The 17,175-nt window shown below is 38.9% G+C and overlaps 1 protein-coding gene, 1 long non-coding RNA gene and 2 other non-coding genes across 4 annotated transcripts; 3 read left to right on the top strand and 1 right to left on the bottom strand.

Annotated features, from left to right (window-relative positions):
* The first annotated feature begins 74 nt into the window (after window positions 1-74).
* LOC130566629 (uncharacterized) lies at window positions 75-1,980 on the top strand. The gene is made up of 7 exons (XR_008964499.1): window positions 75-113; window positions 587-637; window positions 988-1,047; window positions 1,122-1,189; window positions 1,369-1,415; window positions 1,621-1,665; window positions 1,845-1,980. It is a non-coding gene; the product is annotated as an uncharacterized LOC130566629 (long non-coding RNA).
* On the top strand, window positions 788-923 carry LOC130567547 (small nucleolar RNA SNORA16B/SNORA16A family). Its single transcript, XR_008964596.1, has one exon. It is a non-coding gene; the product is annotated as a small nucleolar RNA SNORA16B/SNORA16A family (small nucleolar RNA).
* LOC130567546 (small nucleolar RNA SNORD103/SNORD85) lies at window positions 1,222-1,300 on the top strand. Its single transcript, XR_008964595.1, has one exon. It is a non-coding gene; the product is annotated as a small nucleolar RNA SNORD103/SNORD85 (small nucleolar RNA).
* Window positions 1,972-11,474, bottom strand: ctps1a (CTP synthase 1a). Its single transcript, XM_057354224.1, has 18 exons — window positions 11,325-11,474; window positions 10,087-10,267; window positions 8,561-8,731; window positions 8,314-8,414; window positions 8,112-8,228; window positions 7,943-8,026; window positions 7,583-7,663; window positions 7,277-7,428; window positions 7,012-7,144; window positions 6,755-6,843; window positions 6,213-6,307; window positions 6,076-6,138; window positions 5,882-5,925; window positions 5,686-5,782; window positions 5,403-5,458; window positions 3,118-3,214; window positions 2,868-3,012; window positions 1,972-2,690 (listed from the first exon to the last, which is right to left on the bottom strand). Exons 2-18 carry the CDS (start codon window positions 10,262-10,264, stop codon window positions 2,606-2,608), a joined length of 1,788 nt encoding a protein of 595 aa, XP_057210207.1. The 5' UTR covers window positions 10,265-10,267; window positions 11,325-11,474; the 3' UTR covers window positions 1,972-2,605.
* Window positions 11,475-17,175: the final 5,701 nt, after the last annotated feature.

The raw sequence follows: 17,175 nt of genomic DNA, 5'->3' as shown, positions 1-17,175 counted from the left end.
CTATGCGGCCGAGACGTCGCCTTCAACCAATCAGCGTTAAGAAGCACTGTATAAAAGGGTGCGTCACGTTCTTTCCGTCCTTCTTTGATCTGCGTTGAACAGCTAGTGTGGAGGTAAGCGCAAATATAATCCAATAACGGCGACGCCTGTGTTGAGGGTTTCCATGTTTAGTTTTCTCTAAATAATTTATATAATCTATGTAGCGCTACTTACACTATACATTTTTGGTGTTCGTGGTTTTTGTCTAGTCTAGTCTAGCAGTAATCTTTGTCGCAACGTGGATTGGGTTAGGCTGAAAAGTCTGCATAATGTTTATTTGTCGTATGTGGTTGTTGAAGTTAATCTCTATTCGTTTTTATCAGCGTAGCGTTCTTTGTAATGTCAAGTTTCGCATGTAGACCGACTCGTGCCGTTAAAATGTAGAACGCAACGTGGTTGGCCATTTAATGCAGGGTTTTTTTTCTAAAGGTTTTTCGTTGTCAATTGTGTTTGCTTGCTTTAAAATGCACGTTTATATTCCTCTATATATGTAACTTTTTTTGCGTGGTTGTGTAAAATCGTTTATAATTGTGTATTTGCTTTTCAGTTGAATCCCTTGGCTTTCACCATGATGTCCATCCATCCACATGCCGCAGAGGTACATTTATTATTTACGTTCGTGTTAAGTGCATAAAACTGCAGCACGTGCGGGGCCTAACGTGTTTAAGGGGATAATTCGCGCAAAACTGGGGTCTGTGAGGGTGGTCTTTGCTGGCCAAGTTTAGGCACACTGCGAAAAAATTTTTTGTGTGGCCCTTATCGAAGCCGTTCCTGTTCATCTATAGCAGGCGCGGTCAAACGGGAGCCAAGAGCAACACTTTGACCGACGGTCGCTGTACAGTTCACCTGTAGCTGTCTCGGCAACATTAAGGCAAAGGACAACACACGTGTTTGTCAAAGATGTGCCTGTTTTTAAGTTGTCTGGGTCTGACTGTTGTTTTCATTCAGGTCTGATGGCTCGGATGTGTTTGACCGTGTTTTCAGAAGGATGAGTTGAGTGAACAACTGGTATGTTTCACCTTTTTTTCCTATTGTGATGGCTAATATAGGATTGTATTTACTTGTCTTGTTTTTCTACACAGGTGAAGATTTCCTTTGGTCGGTAGTTGTGCTAGGATGATCTGAATGACGGCAGTATGCCGCCTCGCAGGTTTGTTCGTTTCGTATTCCACCTGTTTTCATGTTGGCTGTGATGACCAGAACTTGCCCTATCTGAGAGAGCAGCTCTGTTATGAGAAAGTTATCTTTTATCTGAGCCACTGAAAACTGAACAAATGGCATGTTTCTCTTTCCTAAATGTGCTTTGCTGATGCTTGTTTCTTGTTTTAGATGGCAGTGAGATGGGATCACTTCCTGAGAAGTCTAGTAAGCTGAAGGTAATTTGCTTTTTATTAAATGAATGTCCTGAGGATCGGTGCAGTCACAGTGCACCTGGTTCTCCAGGTATTGCTTCATGAACGGGGAGACTTTGCCACAGACACAGTGGACTGAATAGCCAGTCACTCTACTGTCTGACATTTGGTCACTTCATTACGTCACTTGCTATATCAGTATTGAAATGAGCTGTTTTTCGTCTTGTAGGTGGAGATGACATGGGATCTCTGGAACGGGGCGATTCAAGGCCAGGTTCGTCTAACTTAAGCCATGACCAAAGCTAATGTGACCGCTCACAGATCGATGATGACAGTGTTTGTAATGGTGACTGCTGGATGAAACTTGCGGATATGGGGCTGAGATCATTCAGTCTGATGTTCGTGTATGCCAGCTGTATGTGTGGTTTGTTCATTTTACTTTCTAACCTTTAGGTGTGATCTTCACCTGGACCTGAAGGATGCAAGATGACCGCTGTAGCGGTTCTGTGTGATTGCAAGTGGACTGGACTGTGTGAACAGGCTTTAGGCAGTTTTCTGTTTTAATAAAACTCATAATCTAGAAGTTTAATATTCCTGTTTTTATTTGACCAATAAACCTTTTAAGTGTTGTGATGTCTAAATATCACTGGTTGCTAAAAAAATCACTTTAGCGAACAAAATCAAATAACATGCAGTTAAAACTAGCCCACAACTGAACAATACTGGGATGGAGATGTTAATTCTGACTGCATTTGGATGTCTTCCAGCTTTGACCAATAACCGGTAAAGGCTTAGTTCACCCAAAAATTAGTTATTTGCTCGCCTTGAGTTCCAAATAGTTTTCAATTTCATTGTTCTGATGAACAAACAGTTCTTGAACCCCCTTTACTACCATAGCATGAAAAATTCCTTTTTCTGTTGAACAAGACATTTTGAAGAATGTAGAACCATTCTGCGGCGCTTGTCTACAAGCATTTGTCCGAATATCTGTTCTACCAAACAAAATTCATACAGGTTTGGAACAACGAGATTAACAATTTTCATTTTTGGGTCAACCATCTCTGATTTTTAGTTAACTGGTAAGGGTTTAAATTGGTTTTGGAAATGGTAACTTTCAAGAACACTGCAATAAAATCAGCCCAAATGCAAGCACAATACTTTTCCCTGATTAAAAACTGCTTTGTCAAAGTCAAGCGGGATGAAATCATACAGATTTAATCTTGAGTTATTGAAAGTAGTTTGAAGTCTGTCATCTCTGAATCTGGAGAACTGCTGCCACTTCCATCACTGTATGTATCTCTGTGGAGAGAAAGGTAACCATTAGCCACAATTTTTATAGTATTTTTGCCGATGATTCAATAGAGACTCGATTTTCCATCTTGTGTAAGTCGAGCTTTTATTTAGACTTCAAATGGGACCAAAAGCTCCAGTTAAGACACATGTATGTTGAGCCGCTGGGGTAACACAGGTCCATACCGTGGTGAAAGCCGACAGCCTTTCTGAAGATAATTTGGAAGTCGCCCGGCAGCAGCCAACAGCAGACCAAAGTACGGTGGAGATGGTTTAATGGGTCTTGATGTGAATTCTGGGTGATACTGTACACCAACGAAATAGGGATGATCTGCAAAACAAAGATGCATCATGATCTCAAGACCCATAAACCGAACGATTTAGGATTCTTGAGTCTAGTGAATGTTTTCTAACACATTCGTCCTCTCTCACGTACCGTCCAACTCAATGACCTCCATTCTCTCACCCTCCACGTCCTGACCCACAAACCTGAAACCTTTATCTTCAAAGTGCTGCTTCAGCTCTGGGTTCACCTGCGCAACAGGGCAAATAATGATAGAGTTAAGACATTACATATAAGCACCATAAGTGGTGACAAAATGCGTTTTCTTGCTGGAAGACGGAGCGACTGAAGTTGAAAAATATCAACTCTGGGATAAATGGCGCACGACGTCAACCGCTTTTCTGCTCATTGTCCAATCAAATGAAAGGAGAGGTGGGCTATGGTGACTAGGGTTGGGTATCGAGAACCGGTTCCATTTTAGAACCGGGGATTCGATAGGACGCGCATTTCGGTTCTGTTTATTGATTCCTGACTTTTTCACTCGCGAATGGCAGTGAGAATTTTACAGTTGTATCTGTCTGCCAGGACCTGCGACAAGGACCTTATCTCATTACACACATGCGCAGTTCATTACCATCGGCACTATGAACGAAGCAAACGTTCAAAAGTTTGGTTAAACTTTGTGAAAGAAGATGACAGCATCACCACATGCAATACGTGGGGTAAAGATATTTCGTGAAAGGGAGGAAGTACCTCTTATATGATGAAACGCGTCTTTAATCTGAAGGAATGCACCGTGTTTAGTCTCAGCCTCGAGTCCTCCTGCTACAACGCACCAGATAACTTACAGCTATTAGCAGCGTCTCACACTCCGGTACAAAATACAGATAGAGATGAAAAGACAATCAGTTATGTTTAAGTTACTTAATTTTTTAAAATAGTGATCATAATTAAATGCATTCGGGAAGCTACAGGACAACATGTTCTAGTTTTTTTTAATTATATTCATTTGAATTATTAATTGAATCACTTTTAAAAAATGAATTAATTCAGTATTTTATTCACAAATAATTGTTTAGATAATGGATGATCTAGCAACTGCATGTTATATATTTTATGTTGTATTTTGTGTTATACTTAAATAGTTTGGGTTTGTAATTGCTTCTGATTATTCCTTAATGGAAGTGTTGTTTATTTCATTATTTGACGAATGTCACAGTTAACAGTTACAGCCTACTGGTTATAGCCTAAATGTGGCAAGAATAAAAGGTAAAAACTGTTTTTTAAGTATTTGCTATTTTTTCTCTCCCCCAAAAAATATTGGCATCGGAACAGAGAATCGATAAGAACCGGATTCGATAAGAAGAATCGGAACCGTAATCGCTAAAATTAAAACGATACCCAACCCTAATGGTGACGGAACTTTACAGTTCTTGAAACGTCCAGAGAGTGCAATGATGGAGAAACTTGTTCTGTCTGACGAGCATAGTCAGAGCAAGCGCCTTTTGCTTGTACCGGTTTTAGTTTCTGCTAATATGACATTTAACAGCAACTAGAGAGTTCGCGCTATATTCCTTGACTGACAGGGCAGCTGATTCAGTGGTTGTATAGCAAGCAAAGTCAACGAAAAAGGCAGTGGAGTGCACCACATTTTCAAACAGGAAAAGGCTAAGACCTCTTTTGTGTTATCTAGAGATGTACTCTTATATATTAGGCATTTTTTGATCAATTTTTGGTGACAGCATAAAATGATCATTAAAACAGACCGATAACTGTTAAGGCACAGAGTTGTATTTTACGTAATTAAATATTTGACTTGACAAAAAACCTACAAATTCCTTCATTCATTACATTTATACAGCGCTTTTTTGGGTACTCAAAGCACTTTACATCGAAGAGGGGGAATCTCCTCAACATCCACCTGGATGACGGCAGCCATATTGAACCAGAACGCCCACCACACACCAGCTTATTGGTGGAGAGGAGACAGAGTTATGAAGCCAATTAGTACACATGGGGATGATTAGGAGGCCATGGTGTATAGAGGCGAACGGGCGAATTTGGCCAGGATGCCGGGGTTACACCCCTTCATCTTTTCCAAAATACACCGTTAGACATGCATAGGGAAAACAACTGTTAATCAGGTGAGATCACTCATAAGCCATGCGCACTAAATAGAGAAACAAAAATGTCTGCAGTCTGAGCCTTTTCAAAATCAAACGAAAGTAGTACAGCTAACAATTTAAACACTTCCAATATCAGCCGATAGTTCATTGTAAAAACAAAGAAGCATCTTTAATCTTAACAATAAGACTCTGGTCATTTGACTATACGATTTAACTGTCGATCAGTATTAAATCACCCAGTTACAATTGCAGTATTTTGATCATTTCAAAAGCCCTAACACAAGTATAACAAACGAAGTAGAGAAGATGTACCTCAAAACGATGCCTGTGTCTTTCATCTACATAGTCCACATCCCCGTAAAGTCTTCCTGTATGACAAAAAATAACAATTTTATATAAAATGAAAATTATATTGTTTTGCCATACAGCTTTCCTGTAGCTCAGTGATTAGAGCATGGCACTTCGATCCCAGGGATTGCACATACATAGTAACAAATGTATAGTAAGATGCAATGAAAGTCACTTTGGATAAAAGCGTCTGCCAAATGCATAAAATGTAAATGTTTGGTATAGTATTAAAGTGACGTTTACTCACTTAGTATGCTGTTTTTGGATTTGAAAATGGTTCTCCTTTTTCCCAATCGCATGGTGCCGCCCATCTGTCCTGGATTGTGCTCTGGCATGTCAATCACCTGCGAGACAACCAATCAAAATGCATTCTTACGTTCATATCTGATTTAATTAGCTGTGTTCATGACCCTTCACTTTCAATGATAGGAAGGGAAACTCACCACAGGATGTTCTGTTTCCGGGTTAAATTCTGTGGAGTTTGCATCTGTGATGGAACAGAAGAATGACACTCTTAACATATTGTGTAAATACTAAATCATCAGCCGTTCTCTTTATCGCAGTGTTTTTCAATCCTAGTCCTCGGGGCACTGGGAATTGACTGGGAAACACGGATTTAACGTCACGGCAGCCGTACCTGTCCAGCCCAATATGTGCCTGGCGAATTCACACACAGCTAGCTGCATCCCCAGACACACGCCTGAAAGATAAACCGTGTTAGTACGAACACTGCAGATTTCATCATATTTGAATGAAATATCCATGTGATGGTACCCAGGAAAGGCTTCTTCTGTTTTCTGGCCCAGCTGATGGCCTGAATCTTGCCCTCCGTCCCTCTGACTCCAAACCCTCCCGGTACTAAAATACCACTGGACACATGAAATACAACAGCAGTAACATTAGCCTGGACACGAGGGCTGTCAATCATACACTTATAGACTTTCTATAATATTGAAAACGGCAAGAACTTGAGCCAGTTCATGTTTGCATGCATGTGAAGTGAAAAGTGTTGGTACTTGCCATGCGTTTAAACTTCTTCAGAAAGTCTTTACATGACCTCTTGTGAAAAACAAAAAGTTTACCTTTTGTGTTGATTTACAAAATTGGCAGATTGACTACCACTTGTATTAACCATATTTTACTACAAGTACCATAGCTGAATTATGTTTACTGTTGCTACACCATGAGTCATTTGTGGCTGCCACATGTTTTAGCATTTGTAATTAAACCATGGTTCATTTCATAAGTGGTTTCACTAACGTTATCATCTGTTGTTGTGGACGATGATGCAATGAACAGGTGACAATTGTACTCACTCAGCGCTGCAGAGTTTCTGCCAGGCCTCATGATATTTCACCGGCTCCTCCTGTAATGTACTGGACTCCAGATCTGCAGAATCTATATACTGAAAAAAACATGTGACGCTGTGTTACGTTATAAGTCACTTTATATGAAACCATACGATCCGAATAAAGCCACGATGGAGAACATGAACATCATTTGACTCCCAGTGACCTTCACACAAGTCTTTGACCATCAGCATTGACATGCAGCTTCGGGTGGACTGACTCACCTTCACCTCAAGTTTGTGGCTGATGGCGAGAGCTGAATGCTCCAGAGCTTTAATGACAGACGCATACGAGTCGGAGAACTTTGTGTACTTCCCCACCAGAGCAATGGAACATTGCTCCAACAACCTGTCGGACCTTTCACAATAACATACAATGGATGAACAAATCACACAACAACACACACACACTATCTTTTGATCCGGCGGCATCATTTCAGAGCTTTAAGCAACTTATAAAGCGCTCCTGAATCTGTGTCTATGGTCTCACCTGTCTGACATCTCCTTCCACTTCGCAAGCATCTTCCTGGGTCTGTTCTCTATGGGCAGGTTCAATCGGCGACAGAAGTATCCCACAACACCCTGGTCCTCTAAGAGCAATGGCACTCTGTAGATAGACGACACGTCATGGACGCAGATCACCTGCACAAGACGACAACAAATCATTCACTCTTTGCAGTCAAACGTCCTTCAGACACAAAGAGATTTTAAGCGGGGGTCAATGCATACAATACGTGTATAATATTTTAGTTGTCAGACCTGCGATTTTAGACGTTCCTGTAGAACCTTGACGTACCTGTTCAGGTTCCACATGACAAAACATGGAGATCTTCTCTTTAACGGAGTTATCAAGTGGTGTGGAGCATCGACACATGATCTAGAAGAGAAAGAACAACATGAACTCACAGGCGAAACAAACCTCTCGACAACACCACCTGTCCTAACTAAACAGACATGGGCTCAGTTTTCAAGTGAGCTGCCTCTTCAGACAACATTTAAGCCACCTGAATTTTGTTGCATCCTCATTTTTTTACCCAAAATATGTCCGCAGTGTGCGTGTGCACAAATGCATGAATTAGACTTGAGGACTTTTAGAAAATTGTTGCAATGTTGTGATTGGTCAGGATGGAGAAGATACGTTCTGATCATATCTCACCAGATCAGGTGACAGTCCCAGTCCTCTGAGCTCTCTCACGCTGTTCTGGGTGGGCTTGGTCTTCTGTTCTCCTGTCGCGCTGGGCTGAACATCAGAGATGGCGTGTCACTAATACGAACACATGCCATCTGACATCTGTTGTAATGTGTGTTTAAACACAAGCGCTCACCTGTGGCACCAGACTGACGTGAATGTTACAGAAATTCTCTCTTTTCACTTTAAACTGGAACTGTCTGAAGGCCTCGATGAACGGCATGCTCTCGATATCTCCCACTGTACCACCCAGCTGGACAAACGCAAATCCTCACATATTAAAAACCCATCAAAGGAAATGGATTTCATCACATGAGGTATGAATGTGGTGGTCTTACCTCAATGACACAGACTTGTGGTTCAACATCATCGTCGTCTACAGGAACAAGGGCCTGACGCATCATCCACTCCTGGATGGCATCCGTGATGTGTGGCACCACTACAACAAATGACAACGATCAATGTCATCCAACTTCTCCCTAACCACAGTTGGCTGGAAATCCATTTTAAAAACAGCATTTATCATGAAATTCTTAGTAGTAGTATCTTATGGAGGAAGACACATTTCTCAGAGGATCTTCTTACCCTGTACCGTTTTGCCCAGATAATCTCCTCTGCGCTCTTTATTGATGACTGACTGGTAGATCTTGCCGGTGGTCAGGTTGTTGTCTTTGGTGAGCCGGATGTCCAGAAAGCGTTCGTAGTTTCCCAGATCAAGATCGACCTCTCCTCCATCATCTAACACAAACACTTCACCTACACACAAATAACACGCATCATATTTACACACATTTGACAAAGACGCTTTATACCAGATATTTGAAGCGGAGGTGACATGCTATTTCATGCATTCTGACTTCTTTACACTGTTCAACCTTCTGGCTTCTCAAGCTTAACATGGTCAACTTGGCAAAAAACGAGTTGAACGTATGATGTAGTATTTCTGTGCTCAATTCACTCCGCAAGGGTTCGGAAAGTTTTTTTCAATCCCGGATTCCCGTTTCGTAACAAGAGTTCCTAGTCCCCTATTGGACAATTCTCCCAGAAAAGGACGCCCACGCGTCAACCGGCCAGCGTGAGAAAGAGCACGTCCATCAATGCCTCTTCACTCGGCTGACGGAAGTTTATCTGTGTTTGTTTGCTCACTGCATTTCGGTGATGAATGTTTTATTTTTTTGGATATAACACTGGATTTGGAGATCGTTTGAAACTGATAGATGGCGCGGTGTGTACGTGCAAAATGTAAACAACACAAACTTATAGTGAATCAATGCGATGATGTATTCTTTGTTCGTGCTGTAGTTCTCGTGTATTTATTGTAACTAAAGCATTATAATACTTGTGAATTGTACCACCACAACACAATAAAAACTAAAGAATATACCATAAAAATAACCTGCAGTACAATATAATATTATTTAAGATAATCTCAGTATGAAAACCAGTCTACCAAAATTTCATTAACATACAAGTAAAATGTTATTGTAGTCTTGTAAGTGAGAATAAAACAGACTAGAAGCTTTTCTATGACTGATAGCATGTTAATGGTGGCTTCACTCCTGATCAGTTTACTTAATTTACAAGTATTTGGCGGTTGTATTATTGACAGGTAAAAGCCTTAACCTTTAATATATGATAAACCAATATTTTCCGATGTATTTCCAAGAAAATAAAAAACATATTTCTTTATATTCAGAACAATATGGTCGTTTCAAAGCTCAATCAAAAATGTATGAGAATTAAATGTCAAATCTCTAAAACAGACAATTAATCGCCATAATCACAATGATTTACTAGACAATTAATCGTCAGCCAAATTTCATAATCGTGACAGCCCAACCCATTATGCTAAGATGTTGGTGTTTGAGCAGGTTGCTAGGGCATTGCTAGGGTAAGCCATGGGGTTGCCAGGGTAAGCTGTGTCATTACAATGCATTTCACTCCATGCACGTGCCGTGATGATATTCTGTTATTAAGAGGTGTCCGTGTCATTTCATTTGAGCCTTTTATTGTTAGTTTTGGTGGGTAGGAGGTAAAAACACTGTATCTATAGCATAAACCGTGCAAGGTGAGTTATGTTAAAGTATAACGCTTCAAAATAAAGACTTTACCATGCTCATAGGGGGAAAAAGTGCCTGCATCGATGTTAATGTACGGGTCGATTTTGATGGCTGTGACGTGAAGGCCGCAGGACTTGAGAATGGTGCCCACACTGCTGGCAATGATACCCTTCCCAATGCCAGATATCACACCGCCTGTCACCAGTATATACTTCATAATGCCGCTCATTCACTGGAGAAACAAATGAGAAGAAATCATACACGTGATTCATCTGACTGGACAGAATACAACAAACATGCTTCAGGTTTTCTTCTCATAGAAATCAGTGCTCATTTAATGATTCAATGTTGCTGTTACAGGTGATAACGGTGAATTTGAACATTTGTTTTCCAGAAACATGTTACACTGACATGCTACCACGTCACATGTGATAACTTTCTCAACAATTTCATTGTGGTGAAGTTGTGATGGAGAAATGTCACACTTCAGCTTTAAAGCACAAACTGTCACTAAGATCAATCTTTAAATCGAATCCCACAAGCACATTAGAGTGATAAGAACAAGATCAATTCAGAACCAAACAAACATTTCTGGGAAACCTTTGGCTGGAACATCAATTATTCATGACTCAGTCAAGCACCATTGCATGAACTCTTATAATATCTGACTCTTAAACACACACTCTGATAATAAAGACACAAGTCTATTTCTCAAAGCATTTACTGACTCAATGACCAGTCATGTATATGTATATGTATATATGTGTGTGTGTGTGTGTGTGTGTGTGTGCGTGCGTGCGTGCGTGCGTGCGTGACTTATTCTAACAATTAGTTATTTTTTGTTTAAAGACAATGGTGTTTGATTAATTTTAACACACTTTGTGAGCAACTATTGTGTTATACTTCAATTACTGCTAATGTTATAACGTGTTATAAAGGAACTTGGTACACATCGCTTAATTTTTCGATTTGTTTATTATTTTATTTAGATACATTTTTTTAAGATGAATGGTAAATCCTTTTTAGACATCACATCCCTGCATCTAGTTAACCGGTATACAGAGCTGTATGTTAAGTTACACGTGCTAACAATGAGTTAACGTTACATTGTTAAAAACGGGACATTGTGATTTATCTATAAACACCTGCAACCCACATAAATATCGTGTTGTTGGCTTTATTATTTAGTTTTTACAGTGCTGTGATCTGTTTTCTACAACCCACACAATTCTTTATCGGATCTTCCCAAAACGATGCTAACTAAAACGTCACGAAAATATTTCACTTACCTGATTATTTCTAGATTATCTGTATAAATACGGAGTGTAAAAACTCCTGACCAACTCAATAAGACTTGTGTTAATGTATAAAACACTGTTAAACTGTGATCATTAGCCCGATAATAAACGTGCTCCCGCGCGTAGCTTTCGTGCACGTGGTGTTATGGCTAGAAGGGATACAGCTACGTCCACTGGGCATGCGCACTTCAATACCGCATCATTTTTTTCAGGCTGACAACAGTTAATAACTTTTTTATATTATTGTAAGGTAAGGGTTAAGGGTTGGGGTAGGTGTAGACATTAGCTAATAGAATTTATTGTAATTTTATGTCGAGATTTTGCATCACTTCCGGCCATAGCGGTATCCCTTCTAGCCACAAATTCAGCAGCAGATAGCGGAGAGGCTAATCGCTGTAGAGCAAATGGGTGGAGCTTATTCGTAGCTCCTCCTCGCTAGACGTCCAACGAGGAGGAGCACGTGTCCAGCAAGGAGGAGCTACATCGCAGCACTTGCGTGCTTCGCACAATTAGGAAAGATGGCGCACAGTCACAGACAATTTGAGGTAATGGCAGAATGCAAACACTGAACTTTCAAAAATAAAATGAATGTGAATGTCCTTGAATGTGTAATCGTGCATAAGTTGACGCTAGCGTCAAACACCTAAATACATGTAGGCTAATTTGTGGTTCAGCGAAGCATTTTTAAGTTTAGTTTCCGCTACTGTTAACAGTGTATATTATAACCGATTCATTTCATATTGTTTGCATTAACACGTGGACACCACTTATTTTAGCAATGCTTGTTTTAACGTAAGGGGTAATTCAGGTCTAAATGTGCATACAATTATTTGAATGCATGACATGGAGATGGAGAACCACCCGAAGCGAAGCGAAGGTCACAGATGTGAAAACCGGAGTGTTTATTGCACAACTAGGCATGCATTACCCAGCTTATATCATGGTCTTGCCACAATTAATAAGGTTAAAACTGTCATTGATTTTGGAAAGACACTGTGAGTATCTATACAAACTGACTGGAACTACAGGTGCTGGTCATATAATTAGAATATCATCAAAAAGTTGATTTATTTCACTAATTCCATTCAAAAAGTGAAACTTGTATATTATATTCATTCATTACACACAGACTCAGTATCTCAGAAAATTTGAATATTACTTAAGACCAATACAAAGAAATGATTTTTAGAAATCTTGGTCAACTGAAAAGTATGAACATGAAAAGTATGAGCATGTACAGCACTCAATACTTAGTTGGGGCTCCTTTTGCCTGAATTACTGCAGCAATGCGGCGTGGCATGGAGTGGATCAGTCTGTGGCACTGCTCAGGTGTTATGAGAGTCCAGGTTGCTCTGATAGTGGCCTTCAGCTCTTCTGCATTGTTGGGTCTGGCATATCGCATCTTCCTCTTCACAATACCCCATAGATTTTCTATGGGCTTAAGGTCAGGCGAGTTCGCTGGCCAATTAAGAACAGGATACCATGGTCCTTAAACCAGGTACTGGTAGCTTTGGCACTGTGTGCAGGTGCCAAGTCCTGTTGGAAAATGAAATCTGCATCTCCATAAAGTTGGTCAGCAGCAGGAAGGAAGTGCAGAAAATCATGCAGGAAGTATATGATAAAATAAATATTTGTGTGTCTTGCCTGCACAATCCTGACCTTTAAAAAGCTAACTGGTGGTGTGATCTGGGTTAATTCTGTAAATGGTTTTGTATTGTCATGGAGTTTTAGGTGTATTAAAATGTCTTGTTTTTGACCAATTAAAGTTTTGTGGGGAAAAAAGGTCACTATCCATGTGATTGTCTTAATCAAAAGGTAATGAGTCCATCCAAGATTATATTCCTTACACATTATATTCACAACTATACTGCTGTACATGCATTCATTTTTATTTGGCAGCGGCTGTTTGCACTAAGTGAAAATAGTGACAGATGATATTTACACTAAGCTTAAATAGCTGTATTTTCTTTTGATTAACTGTAAATAGGAGTTAGATGCTATATTGATACTTATAAATAGTGGCAGATACTATTTGCACCTCAGTATTGTGCATTAAACATTATGAAATAATAACCGTGTAAATCATTATATTTATCCAAATAATTAAAAGGATAGTAATTTATTGAGATAATAAAGCCCAATACCCAACATACCCTTAACCTAAACTTTTGGAATAAAAGGTTATTTAAAGTTTAAATTGATTTTATTGAAAACAAATGCCTTCCTGATCTGGGATGTAATGGAATTAGGTAAAAGAGCATTTTTGGCTAAAGGTGAGTAAGAACCCCCTATCTCCAGCGTCAATCCTCTACACACCATACCTTACGCACTGTGGCCGCTGTTTGAAATTACGTCGACAACAAGGTTACCTATTTGTACTCAAATTGACACTCCGTTTTTATTTTTTGAAGTGGAGCTCCTAAGTCTACATTTAAAAGGAATAAACAAGATGAGACAAGCTAATAGGTGATCATTTTATTTATTTTTTATCACACCTGTAAGGGCAAAGCAAAAACCATATCAGCGTTTTTTTACATTAATGAATTATATATTTTATATGATTCACAAATAGCGTTAATATGGTTGGGGGACGAAAGCAGGGGTGCAGATAGTGTAAGTCATACTGTTTATCATAGAAACAATGTCATGAAAACATGACAAAAGTTAAAGAGAGGAAATTAAAGTACGACCTATAGAGGTGAACCTTACGGTATGGAGCAAAAATTGTGCCAAAACTTAACAAACAAATCCAGCGTTTTGCAAACAAACGCAACCTTTTTTGCAAAATAAACTAAACTCTGAAACAAACAGAAAGCGTTTTACAAATAAATAATGCAATTCGAGAGAAAATGCAAAGATGTAACATATAAATGTACTGTGTATAAGTCTCACCTTTTTATGAGATTCTCTCAGCTTGATTTGCTCACAAATGGGATCCTGCAGATTTTCTCACAAATGTGACCGTGCAGATTTTCTCACAAATGGGATCCTGCAGATTTTCTCACAAATGCATGTGCAACTTCCTCTTACAAAACAGCAGGTGGTGTTATTGGGAATTTGACACTAGTTTCTATAGGAAGAAGCCATGAATACTACCTTGCGTGCCACCCTTGCCAGTGCCAGAATCTGAATTAATTTCATTCATCAAGTTTCATTCAGTTAGTCTCATGAAATTTATTGAAACTGTTAATAATAATCAGTTGCTGTTCTTAATAATAAATAATGAATTACGCATTGGTTTTAATATACAAATAACGTACAACAAACTGGATGCATTTGTAATGTTGTCACCCCTTCCACCCAATCCCATTATCTCGTTCTTGTTTTCCAACTGTTTACGTTCACAAAACACACTACTTTTACAAGGATACTTTCTTATAAGGGAATTTTGACATAATTTTGTGTTTATATCAGGGATGGACAGGCAGGGGTGGGCTGAACCCACCTTCAAAAAATAACACCAAAAATTGTTGTATTTTCTATTGGCTGAAAGCAACGTCACTCTTCACTTCACTGCTCTGCTCTGGCGGAAGCAAATTATTGGAAGCAAAAGGAATTTTAGATGCACTGCACATATGTAAAATTAATTGTGCAGTAAAATCAGATTCATTTATCCGTTTTTGCGGTCTTATTTTGTGCTGTTAACAAACAGCTATTACTTGCTTGCAATATATAGGCTAGATTTTAACCTTTTGACTTTCAGTAATGACTGAAAGCTCCCGCTTCAGAAATAAATCTGTGTCTCTCCATCTCAAACACCCCAATTCACACTGCAGGTGGTAGCGAAACAATGTGCAAAATAGTTTAGTTTAGTTGCGATGCGCGCTCACGATACCACATAAAAAACAGCAGACACGATGTAAAGTTCATTGTGCAGTGTAATAAGATTAATTCATCTAATTCATTAAACGAAATTAAACAGAAATCGGTGATCGTTCAGTGATGGGGAATGTTCTTAGCCCGCTTTCTTTTGTAGGCTTCTATTTATGTCCAATTTACATAACCGCTTTATTTAAGGTGTAAAACATCAACGAAATTACTATATAATTTATACACAATTACTATATAAGAGGCAATAATCAACAATATATATTTTTTGTTTTAAACTCGAAGTCTTCCGTAATGAATGCCTGTTTTTTATATTTATAAAATCATAAATCATTTAAATCCTGCATGTATTGCAGTCATATACTGCAGTGTTTGTTGAATTCCAACAAATTCATGAGAGCATGATAATAAACTAATTTTTAAAAATCTGGCTTATTTCATAAAACATTTTTTTTACTTTTTCTAACATATACAAACATTAGTTTTGTGTTGCTTAAAACTAAATATGAACTTGTTTTTTGCTGTGTTTCTGTTTTAAAAATACAGATCATCTTTTCTGTTTCTCCAGTTCATTTTCTCCAAATAAATAAAAATAAATTGTATGAAATTTGGGAGAAATGTTGTCAGAAGTTCACAGAAATAAACAAAAATGATTATTTTACCAAAACACATTTTTATCAGAAAAAAAGGAAAATACTTTTTAAATGGACTCTTAATTTTGTCTGCAGCTATACTGTCTGTGTGGTTGGAGTATATGCCCACCCAGGATATCTGCTAGCCCACCCTTCTGCACCTGGCAGGAACTGGGCCTGTCAATTTTTTAGTAAGATTTCAGTATAGTATTTTGTGCTCTTTCTGAGATGCGACTCGGTTTTTAGTGATTTTTCTGCATCAAAGTTGCATTGATACATATGTTTGATTTTTATCCATAGCAACTCATAGATAAAAAGTATTTAACATTATGTCTAAACACTATGGCATTAAAGTAGAAAGTTTTCTAGGCTATAAAAAATGAAAAAGCAAATAAATCGTCGTGGAAGTTGATTCAATCAGTCATTGTTTGGTTGCCATTAATGTCAGGGTTGCGGACAGAGAACCCAGACGCAGACAGCTAAATAACCAAAAAATACTTTTATTAAACGTAAACACAAAACACACAATGGGGCAAAACAGGAATTCTTAATAATAAAACAAACAGAACACTTCCCACGAGGGGGAATAAACTCAAGGACTCAAAAAGAAACAAAAACGTATACTTCATGAAACACGACAGGGCAGGATCACAGCAAGGACAAAGTTCCAGATGAGGGTAACGCAGGGCAAGACAAGGAATGGCAAATACAACAATGATCTGACACAGGACGAGGAATTCACTGGGCTTATAAAGGGGAACACTAACAAGGGATGATGACGCACGGAGGGTGACGGCTAGGTGACGGGGATAAACACTAATGGGGAGATTACCGGGAAACAAGGGGGGCGGGGCCAAGGCAAGAGACAGGAGGACACACGGCGCAATGTCAAAACAAACTGCCACGTACCCCCACACAAGACGTAACACACACAAGACATGGTACTGTCACGACCCTGTCCACAAGGCTCGAAAACACCGGACAGGATCCTGACAATTAGCCTATTTAGGTTTAAAATGAATGCTGCTTTTTTTTGGCTATTTCAAGCTAATTGGGCAATTTTTTACAATAAAATAAACCAGCACAAAAAAACTGTAATATAAATGTAAGTCAAACAATTGAACTATCTGCTGTTTTGGGAGAAGTTGCATAACTGAGAAAATCTGCACGGTCACATTTGTGAGAAAATCAAGCTGAGAGAATCTCATAAAAAGGTGAGACTTAAACACAGTACATTTATATGTTACACCTTTGCATTTTCTCTTGAATTGCATTATGTATTTGTAAAACGCTTTCTGTTTGTTTGAGAGTTTAGTTTCTTTTGCAAAAAAGGTTGTGTTTGTTTGCAAATGCTGGATTTGTTGAAGTTTTGACACAATTTT

This window comes from Triplophysa rosa, linkage group LG16 (genome assembly GCF_024868665.1).
Source record: "Triplophysa rosa linkage group LG16, Trosa_1v2, whole genome shotgun sequence".
In the NCBI taxonomy this organism is placed as follows: domain Eukaryota; kingdom Metazoa; phylum Chordata; class Actinopteri; order Cypriniformes; family Nemacheilidae; genus Triplophysa; species Triplophysa rosa.
Note: the sequence above shows the minus strand (reverse complement) of the source record. Positions and strands in the feature narration are given on the sequence as shown.